The 22,537-nt window shown below is 33.3% G+C and overlaps 1 protein-coding gene across 1 annotated transcript; it reads right to left on the bottom strand.

The window, feature by feature from the left end:
• Nucleotides 1–7,660: 7,660 nt before the first annotated feature.
• Rpl10l (ribosomal protein L10 like) lies at nucleotides 7,661–8,778 on the bottom strand. Its single transcript, XM_005331746.3, has one exon. It carries the CDS (start codon nucleotides 8,701–8,703, stop codon nucleotides 8,059–8,061), a length of 645 nt encoding a protein of 214 aa, XP_005331803.1. The 5' UTR covers nucleotides 8,704–8,778; the 3' UTR covers nucleotides 7,661–8,058.
• Between the last annotated feature and the right edge of the window lie 13,759 nt (nucleotides 8,779–22,537).

Below are 22,537 nucleotides of genomic sequence, written 5' to 3'. Positions count from 1 at the left end.
TTGCACATGACACTACAGAAGGGGGGATAGGAAGGGCAGCAGAATAAAATAGACACTATGAATTCTTTGCATTGGAAAAAATACCCAAAATAGGCCTTGGTATAACACAGAATGATTTGTACAAAACAGTCCATAGTAAAAAGAAAATGTGCCATTATGAAATAGGAACAAAAACAAAGGAAATAAGTAATAAATTTAGATTTCCTAAGGCCTCAGATTCTGAAATTAGCCATTATAAAATATAATGTAATTATATATGTAAATATAAAAAAATAAAGTATAGAATAAAGAAAGAAATGAGGTAGTTATTTTATGAAATAAGTGGATATAACTTTTGAAAATGAAAAATCAATTGCAAAAATTGAAATGTCCATGTACAAGCTAAACAACAGAGGAAAATCTATGATTAACTGAAAAATAGATATATAGACATCACTCAAATGCCATGCACGTATACAAAGATATAGGAAATCACGAAGGAAATATTGAGCTACAGAGGGGATGCAGAGAGATCTAACAAAGGTTTAATCTGAGCTTCTGAAAGATTGAATAGCAAAACTAGAAGATGAAAAAAACCTGCAGAGATAAGACCTTTGATAAAAGAGCAAAACTCTACAAACGCAGATATAGAAAGAAGATACAACAATCAGGATTGTTCAACAAAGAGTAAGCATAAAAATGGTAGCTAGATATCTATTTATGAAATAAAGTTTGAAAATGCTATATTTAAATATAAATATAGCAAAATTTCAAAATAAAATTAGTGAATTCTTTTAACATCTTTATGCCAACAACATCAACAACAACAAAAACAGATTGGAACACACAAACCATGCACACATATATTTACAATATATGCACATATGCTATATATGTGTTTTATTATACATTACATTATATATATATGTATATATATATACCACTACAAAAATTTAAAGTCAGAATATTTCCATGATCATTAAAGATATTACATTATTAGTTAAAATCTTCACACAAACATATCACATACAAACACACACAGAACCCACCATGTTCAAGTATTTTAAAGGGAATTATAACAAACCTTCCAGGAAAGATTATTCACAATCTTTTATAAGTCTTTTCCATAATAGAAGAGAATGAGTAATACTTTCTAACTTGATATATAAGGCAAGAATATCCTTGAAGCAATATGATAATAATAGCAAAATTGAAAACTTAATTCAGTAGATTATAAAAATATCACATTCAAATTTGACTTATATTAGATTTATTCAAGAAATGCAAAGACAGTTTATCATGACAAAAATGTGTTACTAAAATTTAATATAAATCATATATATTTCTATAGAAATATTTAAAATTATCTCAACATATGCATAAAAACATTCGATAAATTCAGCTATTATTCCTGATTTGGAAAAGAAAAAGAGAATAGTTTTTAAAAATTAAGTTTTGCCAAATTAGAAAATTGCTTAAATTTCTATTATGGCATAAAAATAAGTTAGAGACAATTTCCTTAAATTCAGGATTAGTGTAAGAATATTGTTCACTATTACTACTTTTGATAATGTCATATTGAAGAGTTTTAGTTCACTAAGAACAAGAATATGTATTAATAAGCATTGGAAAGGGAGAGACCAAATGACTAATACATACAGAGAATATGATGGTATATATTAAAATTCCTAAAAGAAAGATTATTAAAGAGCACACTTAAAATGAAAATTTAAAATATTATCAGTCAAAAAGTATATGACATCTAGAAGAAAATCTAGCAAAAGATGTGCATAACAGTAGTGGAAAAATTATAAAAATATATGTCAAAAAACACTGAAGGAGACTTAATGAATATAGAGGTTTACACTGTAAACAGAAGGACTTTCTTTCATAGACATGTCAATTTTCATTAGATTACTGTACAAAGTTATTCTAAGTTCAATAAAAATCATATCAGGAGTTTTTGAGGGCAACAGAGTGGTGATTTGACAAGCTGATTCTCTGATTTGTAATCCATGTGAGGAGAAGAATTGAAGAATGAGCTGAAAAGGATTGCTTTAAACAATAAAATGCTGCTGTGAAGTATCTTCCACAGGCCTCTGTGCTCCTCCCCGGCCATGATATGTCCCACTCATGCCACCAGTTTACTAAATTTTTATGATTTTATTACTTTGCTATCTAGGTTTACCTCACATTTATTTAAATATACAAAATATTTCCTCTGGATTTTCTTGTTTTTAAGATTTTTTTTAAAAGGCATATAATTAAAGTCTTAATTTCTTTTTCTTTTTATTCAAAATTTTTTTCTGAGGTTTATCCATGTATGTAGCTATGGCTATGGTTAATTTATTTTGTTTATAGCATCTTCCATTCTGAAAACATCACGATAGATATATTTATTGTTTTATGTAAATTTAAAAATTTAATATATTTTTCCTCTCATGAACAATTCTTGGAAGCTTTTATTCATATGTCTCCTGATTCATATGGTTATTTTTTTCCCCAGAATAGATATCTAAAGTGATATTATCAAGTCTTAGAACAAAAGTCTTTTCATATGCAGTATGTAATATAAAATTATTTTCTGAAAGTGGAGAATTTATAGGCCTCAAATTCGTTGTCAATAAGTACTGGTAGTATTTGCAGCAAATGTCATTAACATATTGAGAATCAAAGTTCTAAAATATCAACTTTGCTATTGCGAGGTGGCACACATCTGTAATCCCAGAGGCTGGGGAGTTTGAGGCAGGAGGATCACAAGTTTAAAGCCAGCTTCAGCAACTTAGTGAGGTACTAAGCAACTCATTGAGACCCAAAAAAGGGCTGGAGATGTGGCTAAGTGTAAGCACCCCTGAGTTCAATTCCTGGTAACCCCCCAAAAAAATTTAAAATAAATCAACTTTGCTTTTAGATAAAGTGATTTTGATCAAGTGGAATATTTTGATAACTTTTACTTACTTTATACAATCTTTAAAAATGTATAAAAATTTAAAAAAATACTGCCATTTTTTGAAAATTTTGTTTCAAACTTTGGTTTGCAATGGCAAAATATTCATATAAATTTAAATAATCTATTATATGTGTAATCAAATCTCTACCAATTAGATGGAAGATAATATTGATATTGTTTATGGTTAATTTTGGAGGTATCTATATAAGTAGATAAAATAACTCTCATATAAATTATATGTATAAAATATATTACTTGATAATAATATTTTATCTTTGTCATAATATTATACACACATACACGCATATATATATATATATATATAGTAGATAGATAGATTAATAGATAGATATAGCTATAGATATAAAATTTGACTGGAGCCACATGAACATGGTTTTCCATAAAGAGAATTTAAAATCTGCTCATATTTCAAGTGTTTATATGAGTGGAAGAGTAGAGGTGTTTTTAGGAAGTGTTTCAGAAGTTAAGGTTGTTTTTGAGAAATGTTATAGACTTTTTTTGTTAAATGAGGTTTTACTTTTCTGAAACTTCAATAAGCTTCCTAAATTTTGGTAATTTTGACATTTGCTATTATTGTTTATGAAATATTTTTATCAAAATAATTATGTAAACAGGTTTGGCAGAATAAATATTAAAGTAAAGATGAAATTTTTATTTTCCTGGAACAACTACCAACTATGCGTCATTGAAGTTCTTTTGCTTTTTCAGTAGCATATTTTCTTGACACTATCTAATCCTGATTTCATAACTTTTCAATCACTGTCAAGTATTAAAATTATTATATTTTTATTTCATTATTTTCTATTATTATTATTATATTGGATATCAGATATTGAACCCAGGGACACTTAATTGAGCCACATTCCTAGCCCTTTTTTTATTTTGAGAATGGGTCTTGCTATGTCACTTAGTACTTCACTAAGGTGCTGAGGCTGGTTTTGAACTTGCGATCTCCTGCTCAACCTCCTGAGCTGCTGAGATTACAAGCATACACCACCACACCCAACTAATGATTAAAATTATTATCAAGCCTATTCAAAACTCTCATCTGTTCCATTAGTATGGTCCAGAGTAGTGATTTCAATTACTTAGAACAGAGAAGGGGGAATTATCTGCTTTCTTGTTTCCTCTGACTCCTCTCCCCTTCATTCCTTAATTTAGGTTATTAAAAATAGAAGATAAGTAGAGACAATATTCTCTTTGTTAAATGATTCCAGATTATGGGAGGCAGATTCCCTTTTCCTTGTTACTGGTACTCTTCACATTACTGACTACCTCTTAGCTTTTCATGTACCTACGCTGGTCATATGCTGATTCTATTAGGGGTCTGTCAGTTCTTTAGGGAATATTGGAGTATGCTGTATCTCCCTGATCAAGCCCATCAAGGGAAAGCTGGCTAAGGAATCCTGGATTTTTCACTTTTTACCTTCAGCAGCCACCATGGAGGAAATCCCCTCTGTAGCCTCTTGCTGTTATGGTCCCCCTTCCAATAAACAACACTTTGGGGGAGTAGAACATAGAACCAACAATTTTCTTTGATTTAAAAGCACATTAATAGCCCAACGCTGATAAAAAATTTAAATCCTATCCATAAAATGCCAGTGACTAGGGAAAAAGGCTGTCCCAGACATACTCTATCTCAGTTCTGCCATCTCTCTGACCTACCATCAGTATCAGTTGTTGTGTTCTGTTTTGTTTTCATTTTAATTCAGTACTTACATTCAGATTAAAAAAATCATCATTTCCAAGCAATCTGATGCTCTGTCCCCGTCCTTACTCAGAGAATTGGGGACATTTTCTCCTCCAGGAAAACTGTATTTTCACAAAAGACTCTGTCTCTTTCCCAAGAGAAATTGGGCTTGCCATTTTCAAGGTTCTGCCTTGAATGGCAAGTCAAGGATTTTTTTTATGTCCAGTATGGATTACATACCTGGGTATAGAATATTTAATGGACTCTAGAGAAAGAATCAGAACCTGACATCCATCAAAGGCTGTACTTAACCCTTCAAATTATGTATTTTCTTTCTCATCTCTAGGTGGTGGGAAAGAAGATAGAAAACAATATCCAGCCTTTGAACTATAGCACACACAGAGAAGACTAAATCCACAAAAAAGAAAATGATCAAACTTAGTGAAAGAGAGAAAGATTCTTCTCCAATATTCCAAATTAAATAAAAGATCTGGGAAAGGCATATTACATCATATAAAATTATGAAAATAATGGTGTGATTGTAATCACATCTTTGAAAACAAAAGTGAGGAAAAAGGTGACAGAAAAAGAAATATTGAATGAGAGAGATGAGTAAGTTAGATTTTTATAAATCCAATGGAGAAGAATAAAGCAAATCCCCATAACTGAGTCATATATAGAGAATACTTGGTAAAGCACATTTGTTTTTTTCCTAAAGGAGCTCCAAAAGTAGAAGACAAAAATAGAAGGACATGAAAATGAAATTTAAACAACTTATTATAAAAAATGTCAAAAACTTGAACCAGAACACTAAATCTAATTAAATCTAGAACTAAAAGTATATTTAAGTGGAGGAAATTATGGTTGTAAAACAGAATATTAAGGCCATAAATCATAACAAATGATACAAGTACCTAAAATCAGGAGCTAAGTAGCAGTGAAGCAGGAACAAATATTATAATAATGCCAATATTAGCTTTTAGAAGTTCTATTTAGCCAGAGCTATTATATAGTTTTATAAAAATTAAATATTTGAAGCTAAGTTTGCTTAAAATAATTCTGTATTTTAATGGGCCAAAAATCTTGGATTATTATGTTCATTTGTGAAATGAACTTCCACAACTAATTGATAGAGTACATAGTACTCTATTTTCTTCATCTTTAGTATTTTCCATATATTTGGAAATGCTATTAACCAAATCAAAAGTTTTATTGGACAGTATTTTCTTCAATTCAATTAACTTTACTTGTGTTATTTCTTTTTTTATTTCGAATGCACGAAGAGTTGTTTTATTGCAGTAATGCATGAATACAAATATATGAATACAGATATTCCCAAATTAAACTTTCCATTTTGAATAACATTTTAAAATAACAGAGCTTTGCAAAATATAACTATCTTTCAGCTCATTTGTCATATCAATTTTTTTGATAACTAGAATGACCCTAAAGTCAGAACATACTGAAAAAAAAATCAAGGCTTATGGAACACAAGTTCATAGGATTGTTAAGGAAAAAAATAAGTAAAAATATCCTTATGTCAAAGCTAAATATTATTTTTGTTTATGATGTAAACCTGCAGGAACAAGACAAATAACAAACATTATTGACAATGATCAATTTTTAGATCTTTTCTTTTCACATATCTATTATTATTGTTGTTATTGTTATTATTTTATTATTATGTTTTATGGTGCTGGAAATCCAACCCAGAGTTTTGTGCATGGGCAAGCACTCTAATGCTATCTTCCCAGCTATATTTTCACATTATCTATGTATGTAAACAATCTCTTAGAGTCTCTTAGGTCCAATTTCATAAGGAGACTTGTCTCTTTGTCTTTATACAACTAGTGAATGAAGTGTTCCAAGTGTGTAAATTAAAATATGTTTTGAGACCAAATCGAAGGGTGAATAAATGAAGATGGAAAATATTTTCAAAGCTGGATTATGGGTATACTAACACAGCTTTTTTGAAATACAATATGTTATAAGGTGAACAGGAATGATAGGAGTCCAAAAATCTGGCTCTTTGGACAGATCTTTCCCATGACAATTTCCAAGACCATTTCAGAACAATTTCCAAGATAATTTCAGGAGTTTTCAAGGATCAAGTAAAACTCAATTAAAGTGCTTCTTAGACTGAAGAGCTCTTTCTGTACATTTACCTTATCTTTCTCAAATTTATTTCTAGTAATTTACTTATATGAAAATCATTATAGCTTAAAATAGTATCTTAAAAGGATTCCAATAGAAAACATCTTACATGAGAACCTGAAAGAATTATCAAGGCAAATATGTTGGAACTGACAAAAGAAATTTAAATAGAAACTATTTGTTTAGCAATGTTTTCATGCTGTATAGAACTCCTTTTACTGCTTTCATTAAATGTGTTGTCTCTGAAAATGAGTGGTCAGTATAAAAGTTTGAAGGCATGGTTTGCAAAATTGAGATTCCAAAGACTAAATCAATTTAAAGAACAGGAACAGGAGAGAGAGAGAGAGAGAGAGGGGGGGGGGAGGAAGAGGGAGAGAGGGAGAGAGAGACAACAAAACAGCAGCACAGATCAAGGAATGTTAGCTCATGTAGTTTCTAAAATAAAACAAAAATCACCCCTGTGATCAATGTAACGCTAACGTAGGGCAAACACCTACAGACTGCAAACTCTCTCTTGGGTCCTCTTAGAGTACAGCTAACAAATTAAGTATCATTTTCTTTCTTCTGTTGATTCTACTGGGGTCCAAATACAAGCTATATGAACTCTGTTGTCACCTATGACCTTTCTATGATGAAGAAAAGATTGGACTGTTGTCTCCCGAGTGTGAGATAATGTAAGACTTGTCTAGAAAAACCTTTTTCAGTATACCCAATAGTCCTAAGGCTGGTATTTGGAGTCTTAGGAAATTCCAAAAATAATGCAAAGAAATTTATAGGAAAACATAAGCAACCAAATTTAGAAACAGAACAGTTTCAAAGAGGATGTAGTTAAAATATCAATAATGATTAACACTATTTTCACCTTTATTTGTTTGATATAAACGAGTGTTTTTTTTTTCCACACAAATCTTGGGTTTTCTCTAGCTATTTTTAATCTAAGAATAGCTGTGTAATTTATGACTCTATTATCAACAAAACTTTTAACATATTTCCTCATATGCTCCTAAAGTTTAGATCAGAATAGCAATAAATTTCTCTAAATTACACACAGCATTTTTTTTCTATTTGAACAAGGAAAGTTCCATTTTCAATTACAACATTCTGCATTAAGATGAAAAACTATTTCTCTAATAGTTTCTAGTTTAAAAATTGAACATTTTTTAAAACAAAGATTTAAACATTTTTTGTCAGTGAATATAATTTATTGATGAACAGGAAAATTAATGAATTAGCACAGTCCATGGAGGCAGTGCTGCCAAAGCCTTCAGGAGTGCAAGGCCCGCCACTTGTCCAAAGGGCCACGATTGGGGATGTATTTGACTCCACAGCCATCAGGAATCAGGCGCTTCTTGGCCACTTTGTCTTCAAATTCGTGAGCATCAAACTTGGTAAAGCCCCACTTCTTGGAGATATGGATCTTCTGGCGTCCCGGGAACTTGAATTTTGCCCTGCGTAAGGCTTCAATCACGTGCTCCTTGTTCTGAAGCTTGGTGCGGATGGACATGATGACTTGGCCAATATGGACCCTGGCAACAGTCCCTTGAGGTTTTCCAAAGGCACCTCTCATACCTGTCTGGAGCCTGTCAGCCCCAGCACAGGACAACATCTTGTTGATACGGATGACATGGAAAGGATGGAGGCGTACTCGAATGTGAAAGCCATCTTTGCCACAACTTTTCACCATGTACTTGTTGGCGCAGATGCGGGCGGCCTCCAGGGCTTCGGAGGACAGCTGCTCGTACTCATCGGACACCATGTGACCACAGAGTGGGAACTCATCCACTTTCGCCTTTTTCCGACCCAGGTCAAAGATGCGAATCTTGGCATCTGGGACACCTCGGCAGAAACGAGACTTTGGGTAAGGCTTGTTCTTACAATACCGGTAACAGCGAGCAGGGCGGCGGCCCATCGCTACCTAAAGAATCTCGGCGGTCGGGTGAAGTAGGAGGCTTGTGGGAGCCCGCGAAGTATAGACGTTACCCATCGTCCCTTGCGGGGGAACCATAGAGTTTTATCTAAGACGTGAAGACGGGACCCCTCAACCTCCGTCACAGCGCCACGCCGCTTTGGTGGGATTGGTTTCAGACGCTCAGATGGGGTGTTGGGGGCAGGGTAAGGAATCCTGACTTGTTGCAAGCACTCAGAAGCTATTTACTTCCTGCTGGCATTTTGGGGCTTGCAACCTTGACCTTAGGCTTTGCCTTAGGTGCACATTTCTGAGAGCTTACAAAATTTCCCTTTACTTATTCTATGTACTCTGTGGTTTGGCTAAATAATCCATTTTTCACAGCATGTATCTTGCTGTCAGTAATTGTAGAGCAGTTCCTCTTTCTTGAAAAAATATGATGACCACTCTCTCTGGATAAAGTGATTGTGTGGCATGAGTGCTCTGATGAGGCTCTAATGAAAACAGGAATAAAGAGAAATGATAGTTTTTATATATGTTGCTCAATAATTGTTTATAGATACAAAACTTATTTGGTCTAATGGGATGTTTTAATTATCAAAATGGTATTCACGAAAGTGAAATACCAACTAAGTTCCCCTCCCCCCCTTCGGACTCTTTGTAAAGTATTAAAGCTGCTATAAATTATATAGAGTGATCATGTTTTAGTCATCTTTTACATTACTGGAAATGAGTTTAATCTTATTATTAGATTTTGTGAAATATTAAGACTTGGATCAGGAGTTAGGGAAGGAGGAAAAAGAGGATAAGAGAATTTATAAATAGTTTGTAAATGTCACTTGCATTTTTTAACTCTCCTTATTTCTTTGTGTTATTTCATAAATCCATATCATACAACAGAATCCTGCCAATGTGAACATATTCTATTAATCCTTTCTCTTTAACAGAGCAGAAAAATAGTTGTAACAAAATAATTCTTGCCATTAAAGTGAGGTAGGTTTTCTTTTTAAAAGAACCTTATTAGAATAGAAGAATTTAAACTCCCATTATAGGAAACTTTTTCACAGTAGATGGAAGCTTACTTGCTTCCTCTTCCTTCATTTATTTCTTGTTTTTCTCAAATAGCTTCTATTTACTATTTGAGTACACAGCTAAAGCAGCAAGTAAATTTTATCCCTCACTTGTTTACAAGTCTAAGAGAGGATTTAGATGGTAATCTAAATATTATTTAATATATCATAATTTTACAATGTACAAAGTATGCTAGAGAGTAAAACAAAGTGTTCTCTGAGACCCTGGGATTAGGTCTTGATCTAGATGGAGAAATGGACAGGAATGACTTCCTTAGGGAAGAGACTGCATGTAGTGACTTTGGAACATGGGGCCTAGAATATACAAAGGATCTGATGCAGGAAGAAGTATGGAACATTTAAAGAACTAAAGTAAGGCCAATGTGATTGTAAGAGGTGAATGACATAGCATGAATCCAGAATGTGTGAGAGTGCTTAGCATGTAATTTGGGGCCCTTTTTATCAAGTTAGGAAAAGCAAAGCTTTTGAAAAGTTTTACACAGATTTTATCATCTGACTATAGTATGATGAATCGATTGGAGATATCAGAAAGATGGGCTTTGTAATACTACAAAAAAAGAGAAAGAAATGATAACTTGAAAGTGCTTTAAGATATTTTACTTTAAAAAAAATGTTTCATGAACTGGAGAAACTAGAGATGAGATAGAAGGAACCTACTTCAACATCATAAACACTGTATATGAAAAACCCAAACCAATGTCATAGTAAATGGGAAAAAAACTGAAAGCATTTCCTTTACAATCTGGAATAAAACAAGGATGTTCACTCTCACCACTCCTATTTGATACAGTGCTAGAAATTCTCGCCAGGTCAATTAGACAAGAGAAGGAAATGAAAGGAATAAAAGTATAAAAGGAAGAAGTGAAATTATCACTTTTTGCAGATTATACTATCCTATAGTTAGAAGAGGGAAAAAAAAAAAAAAAACCTCTACCAGAAGATTCCTAGAGTTAACAAATTCAAAGTAGCAGTTTACAAAATCACTGTATATAAATCAATAGCTTTTCTATATACTAACAGTGAACCTGCTGGGAAGTCAGGAAAACAATCCCATTCATGATAGCCTCAAAAAGCAACAATAACAAAAAAAATCTAAGAATAATTCTAACCAAGGAGGTGAAAGACCTCTACAATAGAAACTACAGAACATTTAAGAAAGAAGTTGAGGAAGACCTCAGAAGATGAAAGACCTCATATGTTCCTAGATAGGCAGAATTGATATTGTTAAAATGACCTTATGTTGTAATAGCCAAAAACAACACACAGATTTGATGTAATACCCATAAAAAATACAAATGACATTCTTCATAGAAGTAGGAAAATTCTAAAGTTCATTTGGAAGAATAAAAAACCCAGAATAGCAAAAAATAATTCTAAACCAAAAAAGAAATGCTGAAAGCATCATAATAACTAACTGCAAATCATACTACAGAATTATAGTAACAAAAACTGCATGGTACTGGTATATAAATAGACATAGACTAATGGTACAGAATAGAAGAGACAGAGACAAACCCACACATTTAGAGTCATCTGATCCTTGACAAATTTGCCTAAAACATACATTGAAGAAAAACAATCTTTTCAACAATGGTGCTGGGAAAAACTAGTTATTCATATGTAACAGAATAAAACTAGATCTTTATCCCTCACCATATAGGAAATCAATTCAAAATAGGTTAAAATCCTAGGAATTAGAACAGAAGCTATGCAAATCCTGAAAGAAAATTTAAAGTGAACATTCCAGAATATAGGTACAGGCAACAACTTTCTTAATTGGACTTCTATACTAGGGAAATAATTCCAAGAGTTAATAAATGGGATGGCATAAAACTTAAGAGCTTCTGCCCAGCAAAGGAAACAATTAGGAGCATGAAGAGAGAACCTACAGAATGGGAGAGAATCTTTGCTAGCTACTCTTCTGATAGAGGATTAATACCTAAAATATATAAAGAACTAAAAAAACCCAAAACACTACCTCAAAAAGCCAAAGAACCCAATTAATAAATGGGGAAATTAACTATACAGACAGTTCTCAAACAAAATACAAACGGCCAACAAATATATGAAAAAAAAATTTCAATATCATTATTAATTAGGGAAATGAAAATCAAAACTACACTGAGATTTCATCTCATACCAGTCAGAATGGCAGTCATCAAGAATAAAAATAATAATAAATGCTGAAGAGGATACAGAGAAAAAGAAACATTTCTACACTTTTCATGTGATTATACATTAGTAAAACCTCTATGGAAAACAGTATGGAAGTTTCTCAAAAGACTAGAAATGTAACCACCATATAACCCAGGTATACAACTCATTGGTATTTGTCCTGAAGAATTAAAGTCATCATACTATGGTGATTCATGAAGTCCCATGTCTATGGTAGCACAATTCACAATAGCCAAACTATGGAACCAGCCTACATGTACATCAATAGATGAATTCATAAAGAAAATGTGGAATATATTCAGCCATAAGAAAAATAAAATTATGTCATTTGCAGGAAAAAGGATGGAACTTGAGAACATTATGTTAAGCTAAATAAGCCAAACTCAGAGGATTAAGGGTCATGTGTTTTTCTCTCATATGTAGAAGCTAGAGAGGAAAAAGGAAAAGAAAAGTGGGGAGGAGGCAGAGAATGCATGAAAATCAAAGGAGACTAGTAGAGGAAAGGGACCAGGGGGTAGGAGGTGGGGCAGGAGGAAGGAAGTGCTGGGAAGTGATATTGACCAAATGATATTGCTATATTGTGTGCATGAATGAATATGTAACAAAAAATCCTATCATTATGTACTACCATAACGCACCAATAAAATGTGAAAAGAAAATGAAATTTAGCATAGAATTTTCATGTAAAAATTGTGCTTTTATGTTTTTTTTACTACTTCCTGTCCAAAATCTATCATAATGCCCAGAGAGAGATCTATGAGATGAAAGGAAGATGCCCAGTACTAGGTCTTGTGGTACCACACATTTCTTCTTCCTGGACCATGCTTTGCATTACCAAAGTCTGACTTTTTCTGCCCACAGATGCTGTCACTCTCAGGACCTGCCTGCATAAGCCTTTTATTTAATACAGGTAACCAATCCTAGTTTACTTGGGACTGTACCATTTTTAGTATTTGAAGTTTTGGGTCCTGCAAAACCCCTTCAGTGTCAGACAAAATTGGAGGTTTGTTTACCTTACCAAGCTCATGCATGTGGCTCTTCCTTCTTATAGGACAGCTAGAGGGAGGAAAGAGAAGAGAGGGGAGCAAGTTGGGACCCTCCATTTATACTCCTTTTCTTAGCCCTACAAATATTTGGGAGGCTCTGGGGGAAAATGCATAAACCAAAGTATTTCATTTAAATGTTAAACGTATTTCTCTCAATTCCAAAAAATTGAGTGTTCCCTTACCTTCCTACTTCTGTCATCCATATTGTGCATGATGTTAAGCAAACCTTGCCAAAAACGTGTGAAACTTGGCTTCTTTGAAGGAGCTTGAAATATAATTGAGAAGACAATATACAGGGAATGGTTTAGATTTTTCTTATTTAGTGAATTTGTTTCTCTGATAAATGAAAATTAAAGTTTAGGAAATGGAACCAGCACTACCAGGTAAAATAGAAATATATTAATGGATAGAACATGTAAAAGTAGATAAAAAGAATAAAGGAAGAATAAGGCAAGCTAGGGTCTATCTCAGGGGAAGGGAGTCTTTCCTAGCTTTGAGTGCAATTCCAGCATCTTAACTACATAAAACTATTCAGGTCTATGAGAACAAGGAGTATGTCAGTCTGGTTCACTGTTTTTTCCCATGTCTTTGTCAAATTGTGTGAACCACGGCACAATGAGTGCACACACTACTGAGATGCAGTGGTATGTGAGGAGTTGACAGTACAAAGGAGAAATCCATAATTTGTAGTGTTTGCTGACTTATGAGATAGAAATATCCCTTCCGTCATCAATTTTAAACACTGGAATGATGTTTCTGAGCACAGAGATAGAGCCTTAACTGTCTGCAGTATGCTACCATTTGGCTATACTTACACAAGAAAAATGGAAAAGACAACCTTGGTTAATGCTAACAATGCATACATACCTTGAAATAAGAGATTTGGGAAGAGGCACAAAGAGGCATCCTTCAAAAGAAGGTAGGCCCACATATCTAGACTTAATGATTCAGCTTTGACTGAAGAATTATTTCTCTCATATCTCTGTCCTAGTTCATAAGTCTTGATCTAAGAGGCCTGCACTGTCCTGTTCATATTCATAATCTATGCATCGAGTCTGCCATTAGTATGTGGAATTAGCACCCAACTGTGCTAGAAATGTCATCATTTTTGAAGAAAGAAAAGCCAGTTCTATGTATCAGTTTAGTGCAGCACTTTCTTTTACTTTGATATCACATTTCATATTTTTCACAAAGAGCAAAACCTGACTTTATTCTCAAAGAATATGCATTGAAATCTAATGTATTGTGTGACTCACACCCTGGATACCCTCTCCTTCTGCAGGAAGCTTCTGCATTGTTGATCACTCAGTCATTATATAGTGTTCTATCATTTGGTGTTTGACAATATGCTATGATTCAGAGATCATGTTCCCACTTGGGCTCTCAATGAGTGTGAACGCTCCACTGATGACTAACAGTCATTTTCATCTACATTTCTTAGTAACTTCATGGGGACTGCAATCTCAATATTTTTAAGAGCCTAGGTGAGCAATTTGACTATATATTCCTGGAGCTGAGTAGTGAATGTAAAAGAGTCATGGTTATGACTGGCCTTGCTTCAAAGTCAGCCGATTGTGCCTATTGTCATGGCTAATGAGTGGTCATGCTGACTGTCTCTCACGCACCTGATTCACAGTAGTCTCCTTATCTTTTTGACAAATGCACATTTTCTGAACAGGAATATAGTCAGATAATTTTAACTCTTTAGTTCCAGGAGACCCAGGGCATCTTCTTTTTGACCGATGATTTCTCCATTACTATAATCCTTCCTTTGAATTTTTTGGATATAGAAATTGAGTATGTACATTTACCTTTGTACTTCTTTGATAGTATAGAATGAATTCCTCCAAAATTAATGACTTTTGACATTTTTCCTGAAATTGGAGAAGGTGAAGATTGCATAAGGAAAAGGTAGTTTATAAATATGGAAACTTGCATTGGATTTTTTCTCCTGTAGACTTTTTTGCTTTTCAGTACTGGGACTTGAGCCCAGGGCTTCAAGCATGCTGGGAAAGCACTCTAGCACTGAACTGAACCCCAACATCTTTTTGTGAATGTTCAGTTTACTTATTTATGCTTCATTTTATAAAACTTAAAAGTCATTAATTACTTTTATATAGTAAGTAATTGATATGTAGTATTAAGATTATAAATATTTATGTAATGCTATAATTATGGTATATGATATGTTTATAATAAAGATGACTTGCATCAATATAATCTACATTTAAAAAACCTTTTCTCTTAAAAAGTGTTTGGTCCAATTTGCAAATCTGAGAAACAATAATTTGGGGTTAGGGGGCTGGATGCCTCACATATTGAATGCTTGCATTTTCTGTCTGATAGATTCAAATCCCCATCTATTTATTTAAAATTTGTAATTATGGAAGCAGTGTTTTCCCCCTACCAAACAAGTTCCTTGCCAGTAATATGTAGTTTGGGGGTTTAAAAACATGAATGAAGCAAATATTTAGTTAAATGTTCAGATTATTTTTAGGTATTTGTATTGTAATACCTAATTCTTTTTCAGGTTAGATTCATCTTGTACATTTAATAAATGACCACTTTAATCCATTGCACAGAGCTTCTTTATATATTGAGATATCAACATTAATAATTACATCAGAGGAGTCTATATTTATGAAACCACTAATTCCAACTGAGAAAGAACTGGCTTTTGAAGGCTTTATAAAGACAAAAACTGTGCCTCACTTATTATTGTGCCCCAACTATTTGTATGCCCTCAAAATTCATGTTGAAATCTTAATTCCCAAGGTGATGATTAAGAGTTGGGGCCTTTGGAAGATAATTAGTTCTTGAGGGTGGAGCCCTCAAAAATGGATCAGTGCATTCATGGCACCTTTGTCTAATATAAGATAACTATATTTATGTGGGTTTGTCTCTGTGTCTTTTATTCTGTACCATTAGTCTTCATGTCTGTTTTGGAGCCAATCATTTTGTTTTTGTTAATATAGCTCTGTGGTATAATTTAGGGTCATAAGCTATGCATTGAGTCTGCCATTAGTATGTGGAATTAGAACCCAACCGTGCTAGAAATGTCATCAAATTTGAAGAAAGAAAAGCCACTTCTATGTATCAGTTTAGTGCAGCACTTTCTTTTTCTTTGATATCACATTTCAGATTTTTCACAAAGTTAGCAAAACCTGACTTTATTCTCAAAGAATATGCATTGAAATCTAATGCCTCCTGCTTCACTTGTCTTACTGAAGATTGCTTTGGCTATTCTGGTCCTCTTATTTTTCTGAATGAATTTCATGACTGCTTCTTCTATTTCTATGAAGAACATTATTGGACCTTAATAGGAACTACACTGAATATGTATAGTTCTTTTGGTAGTAAGGCCGTTATGGCAATATCAATTCTGTTTATCCAAGAACATGGGAGATCTTTCCATCTTCTAAGGGCTTCTTCAATTTCTTTTTTTAGTGTTCTATAATTTTCATTGTAGAGGTCTTTCACCTCTTTTGTTTGATTCCCAAATATCTTGTTTTCTTTGAGGCTATTGTGAATGGGATAGTTTTCCTAATTTCTCTTTCAGTTTTTTCATCACTAATGTATAGGAATCCAATTGACTTATGGGAGTTAAAAAGATACCCTCTTCAACAAATGGTGCTGGCAAAACTGGAAATCCACATGTAATAAAATGAATGCCCTTAGAAGAATATATGAAGATGTCTCTGGGTAAGGTGTCCTAGGCCTGGAGACTTTTAGTCTCTTCTTCCCCGCTCCCCCGCCCTCCACCAGTTAGTCTTTCTTGGTTATCTGATGAGATTCCCAGTGAGGGGGCTTGAAATAATGGTACTCCATCCACTCATTGGTCAGAGGAGGGTGTTCCAGAGACCCCACCTGCACTTGGGTGGGATAGTGGGTGGGCAACAGGATAAGGTCAGGGGGACCTGGATTCTGAGGCAGCTTCTGGGTTGTCTCTAGGTATCAAAGTAGCTGTTTGGGGGATACATTTTCTGATCCCAAATAAGAGGCTTACTTACATCTTGGGGGTGGGCTTTTAAAATCATCTCATTTTTATTTTCTTATATGCTCTATATTATGCATAATTAATATTTATTAATTTTTATATAGAGAGAGCTATTTTGTCTTTTTTTCTTTGTTTATATAATTAGATTCACAAAGTATGTGGTTTTCAGTTTGATTTTATTTAGTAAAAAATTATATGATTAGCATTTTCCCATCTTTAAGAGTTCTCCACCACATAATTGCAATGGCTACATGCTATTTTTAGTTTTAGGCATGCCTCAATAGAGGTAAGCGTTTTCTTCTGTTAATATTTTTATTATTCCTATGATTTGAGTTTAAATAATATAATTTTGCATTAAGTTCCATGATTGTGCCACAGGGTGTGAAATCTTCTAGGCCTCTTGATTGATATTCCTGATGATGTGGCCGGGAATGAAATGTGTCCCAGGGGCACTAGACAGGGCCAGGCATGTTGATCTCCAGCTCTGGGACAGACACAGTGACAAGCCAAGGCAGAGCTGCTCTGCTCTAATTCCCATCATTCTGATTACTTGTCAAGGTGAACATTTAAAAATATATTTATGTGCCTTTCCTCTTTCCATAAATTTTATCTTTGGGATCTTTTACATCTTTGTATTGGCTGTTTGTATTTTTGTCACTGATTTGTAAGACCTCTTATTTAAGACTATTAACCTGTTTGTCATTTTTATGGCATATTTTCCTCTGGTTTTTAATTTATGTTTTTTATGGCATTTCAAGTTTGTATGTGCATGAACTTAACAATATTTTCCATTTCAATTCTTTCCATCATGTGTACATTCAGAAACAGCTTCCACTTCTGGGGTTAGACATTCTCTGCTGTTGTATTTTTTTTCAAAATGTTTTTTTTTAGTTTTTAAATAAAATGTTTATCTCTTTTAAAAAATGGATCAGTACCTTCATGAAGCTATTTCAGAGAATTTTCTAGCCTTCTTTCTACCTTGTGAAGGTACAAGAAGACAACAATCTTCAATTGGGAGTGGATCCTAGGCTTCTAGAATATAATAGTAGCTTTGCCTAGGGCTTTTGTTCATTCTGAACCAGATATCCATTTAATTCAAGATGGGACTAACAGTCCTTTGGATTAGTAATATCAGTCATCTAGAGATACCAACAACATGGGTAATTAATCATCAACTGTATCTACATAATGGACACCAATAAGAACTCTGAACACTGAGGCATAGATATTGTTTTTTTTTTCTATATGGTAATACTTCATGAATATTCTCACAAGTTAATGGCTAAAGAGAAGTATGTGCTGGTTCAATTGGGGAGAGAACACTGGAAGATCCTCTTTAAGCATTTTTCCTGGACTTTTTAATGTCATCCATTATACTTAAATCATCCTTTATACTTCTTTTCTGGCCTGATTTTAACCTGTACCATTCCCTTGCAATAAACCATAATCATTTGCAAAATAGCTTTTTGTGATTTATATAAGTTCATAAAATCAATTTTCAAATATGAAAATGGTTTGGGGCCCTTCAAATTTATAGTTGGTATGAGAAGTGAGGGCAGTCTTAGGGACTATGGCTTCTAACTGCAGTTTGCTCAAATTCTCCATGATTTCCTTCCCACATCCTACTAATCTCATAAACCCTGTGTACTTGGTACGGCACTGAAACAGAAGGAAATAGAAATAAGCTGACAATATTATGTAAAGATTTCTTTAAAATTTATTAACTGCTTAAAAACATGTTTATTGAAAAATAATCAAGATGAAAAACAAATAATAACTGCTAGAATTTGGACATGTTTTCTTGCAATAATTTATTGTGAATTATTTTTATATCCTGAATTTTCTTTACTTAAACATTTTATGTAAGTCTAAATATTCTTATTATTTGAATAATGGCTAAATATGTTCTTCATATGCTAAATTATAGATCTCTATATGGACAGATAGGCACATTTGCTTCCTGGTCATCTACTTCATTGTTCTGTCCATATTTTCAAGAGCCAGTACCAGTGAGATATAGCAAAAGAACCCTTCAATTTATATATTGATTTGACTTGAGGTCAACATACAAAAGCCAACTCGTCATAAATAAAGACTTGTTATGTCTGACAAAGTAATAATTTTAGATTGAGGCTTCTCATCTATCACCGAAGCAACATAACGTGGAAACAGTACTAGTGCCCATAATTAAAAAACAAAACAAAACAAAGCCTAAAAAACCCTGTCAAAACCAAAATAAAACCACGATACAGGCAGCAACATGAATGAAACTGAGCAAAATAAATCTATGATCTGACAAATATTGGTAATGATCCTGATTTCAAAGAAATAAGAATTCTTAATTCTTTACTGGACATCAAGGGCCTTCATAAAATTCCAGACAGAATCAAGAAGATACTAGTTTTATTTCTTCTTCAAGATACATAAAATACTCTTTAAAAAAAGTTTCTGAGGACAGTTTCAAGGCATTCAAAAGCAGGGCATATCTTAAAATCTTGTCACTTCTTCCTTTATGAAAATCCCCTACGCCTTTGAATTGAGGCGATCTGTTTGTGAGCATTGTAATTAGCAAACTTGTGACTTAACAATTTCATTTGAATAGATTATTTTATCATAATGAAATTACATCCCTGATTTATTTCCAGAAAGGTAGAAAGTTTCTAGTTCATTCGCTGAAGTTCATCATAGAGTTACAGCATGTCTTCCAGTTGTAAAATCAGAATAAAACTAGGCTCTGGAATGATATGTGTTGTTTTGAACTGTAAAAAATTTCCCTTAGGCTGGGGATGTGGCTCAAGCGGTAATGCTCTTGCCTGGCATGCGCGGGGTGCTGGGTTCGATCCTCAGCACCACATAAAAATAAAATAAAGATGTGTGTCCACCGAAAACTGAAAAATAAATATTAAAAAATTCTCTCTCTCTAAAAAAATTTCCCTTATAGCACTTAATTACCCAAGATAATTGCCTTGGATGATGCCCCCAAAATCCCAAACTCTTAACCTGATTTTCTGACTAAAGTAATATAGAAACATAAAGTCACTCACCCAACAATAAAATATATGAGTATCAGATGGTAAAAAAAACTCAGTTAATTTGCAAGTACTCTCTTCAAAACTATTTCACTTTAAAATTCATTTTTATGTGACAACAACACTTTTATCACTTTGCATCTGAAATTTAAGCTGGATTTAAGTAGAATTGGGAATCCACTGTGGGCACACCAGAGTCATTGGGGGTGTAAAACTGATATTCTGTGTGTCTTCTTTAAGAAAAAGAAAGCAAATTATAAATTCGAAATTAGAGATGAAGAAAATATTTATTTAACATAAGAAAGTAAATCAAAATTGCAATTTATAAATAATATGCAGCACTTACATGAAGAGCATTTAAAATATTATATGTTCATAATTATAAATTGCTTCGCCTTTCCTCATAATCTTTCTTCTTTATATTTTCAGGATGGTATTCTTTTCTCCTCTTCATTGCTCATTACTTTCTAATTTCTTTGTGGGATGAATAAAATCTCAATTTAGTATTTCCTCTGCTAACTCAGTGTAATGAAGTGTCACATGTATCTCTAGGATTGTTCTCAGATGGAGACCACCTTCTCTTTTCCACATGCAAAATGTGGCATTTTAAAGAATTTCAAATTTCTTTGGACAGTAACTGTCCTAAAATATGTCAATGGAGGATCCTCATGAACCAGTTTATAGTTGATATCCTTGCTGTGATAGCAGTGGTGAGCTATGAGGAAACACCACTCATATCATCTGTACCCAAAAGAGTCTGTTATGTTCATCTCTTTCTAGCTGTTGAATCACTGTGGGAAATTGAATTGGCCATGGTGTTTACAGAATTTAATAAAACTACAAATCAGGACTTTTTTTTTTTTTCCTGGAGAGACAGAAACCAGCATGTCATTGTTAATATCCTCTCCCAAGTTATATGCTTCCTTTATTGGTGTACTTCATGTCAAGCTAGCCAGATATGTAAGTCTTTTTCTAATGAACTCAAGCAATTAATTTTTCTCTATTAATCGAATTATAAAATAATTTAAGAGCCTATTTATACCTTCAATTAAAATGTTTGCTTAATTAATTAAAGCTATTGATATGATCTGAAATTTGTTTTGACAATAGTTTGCATCTTGATTACAAAATACTTTCTGCTAATGTTATTCATTCGTTCATCTTCATTTGTTTTATAGTCCATTAGTTTTTTCCAATTTTTCTCTCAGTTATTTAATAAATAAACTTGAAATTACTGCCAAATGAGAAGTCTGTATTTTTCATTTGCTTCAAGCAGAGTGTTCCAAAATGTCTTTCTCAATTGTAGTAAAAAATGGTGCATTTCATCTTTTTTGATTTTTTAAATAAACACTTAGCTCTTTGATTATACATTTTCATTTTACAATTCATATGTATATTAGATTAGTCAGCAGAGGGAATTGTAATAATACTCTTGGAAGCAATTCTAACACCAGACCAACTAGCAGTAACTTGTCCATACATTGATGTGACTACTAAACACATAAATATATCCTAGTAAGACCATTCTAAATGCATTGTCCTATAACTTCCCTGTAGTCTGATCCTCAAATACCAGGGCCCTAGAAAGGGTCTGTGTAAATTAAGCCCCCCAAACTGAAGCTCCATTAATTTATTTTTAGAACTAATTCCATTTCTGAGCAGGTGATGTTACTTAAGGAAAAAAAAGAAAAAGAAAAAGAAAAGAAGTTCGCCACTTGAAAAGCATCTTACTAAAATCTTTATTTAAAAAAAATGCCAGAAAGATTATATATCATCTAAAGATTAGAATGAAATAAAATGATAGAAGAAAAGATACATGAATTTATTTAAATTCCTAAAGTGAGAAAGACCCTTGAATCAGGATACAAAAACCAGAAGCTTATAAAAGGAACACTTGTGACTTCAAAACAAATATAAATTTTTTGTAAGATTAAATAAGAAATATACATCCTATATATCTGTATATACAAGTCTTATTAAATGAGCTATCACTTGAGGTCTGTGGGTGATATTGAAGTCATGTGGTTTCTGGGACTGAAGTCATCTTTAAAGCTATCTCGCTTCCAGGTTGATTTATTAATGTTATTTATTAGATGGGATTTCAACTGCAGCCTACACATAGAAGGATAATATGTATCTTCTCATGTGACTTAGACTTCATCCAATATGGTGACTAGGCTCCTTAGAGCACAAATTCCTAGAAAGAAAGCCAGTTGCATATTCTATCATTTTGACTCCAGATTTACAGATAGTGTAGTTGGGTATATCGGGTCTAATATCAAGTAAAATAAAGAAAATGGAGGCCATTATTGAGAATGGAGTCCAGGAAACCAGAGTAGCACTTGGGGAAATTGAAATGTTAATGTCTCCAAGGTCTAGAACCTATCCTAAGGAACTGTTAGTCAAACAGCCCCCGGCAAACAGGGAGGTGCTAATCAACAGCCACCCCAGGCCCTTCCAGCCCAGATTACTCCTTCAGCCCATCTATCTCCCACCTTT

This window comes from Ictidomys tridecemlineatus, chromosome 5 (assembly GCF_052094955.1).
Source record: "Ictidomys tridecemlineatus isolate mIctTri1 chromosome 5, mIctTri1.hap1, whole genome shotgun sequence".
Taxonomy (NCBI): Eukaryota; Metazoa; Chordata; class Mammalia; order Rodentia; family Sciuridae; genus Ictidomys; species Ictidomys tridecemlineatus.
The sequence above is the reverse complement of the archived record's forward strand: the minus strand, read 5'-3'. Positions and strand labels throughout refer to the sequence as shown.

Excerpts from the sequence above, each read along its gene's own strand:
- Rpl10l (XM_005331746.3), bottom strand. The coding sequence starts at position 8,703 with ATGGGCCGCCGCCCTGCTCGCTGTTACCGGTATTGTAAGAACAAGCCT.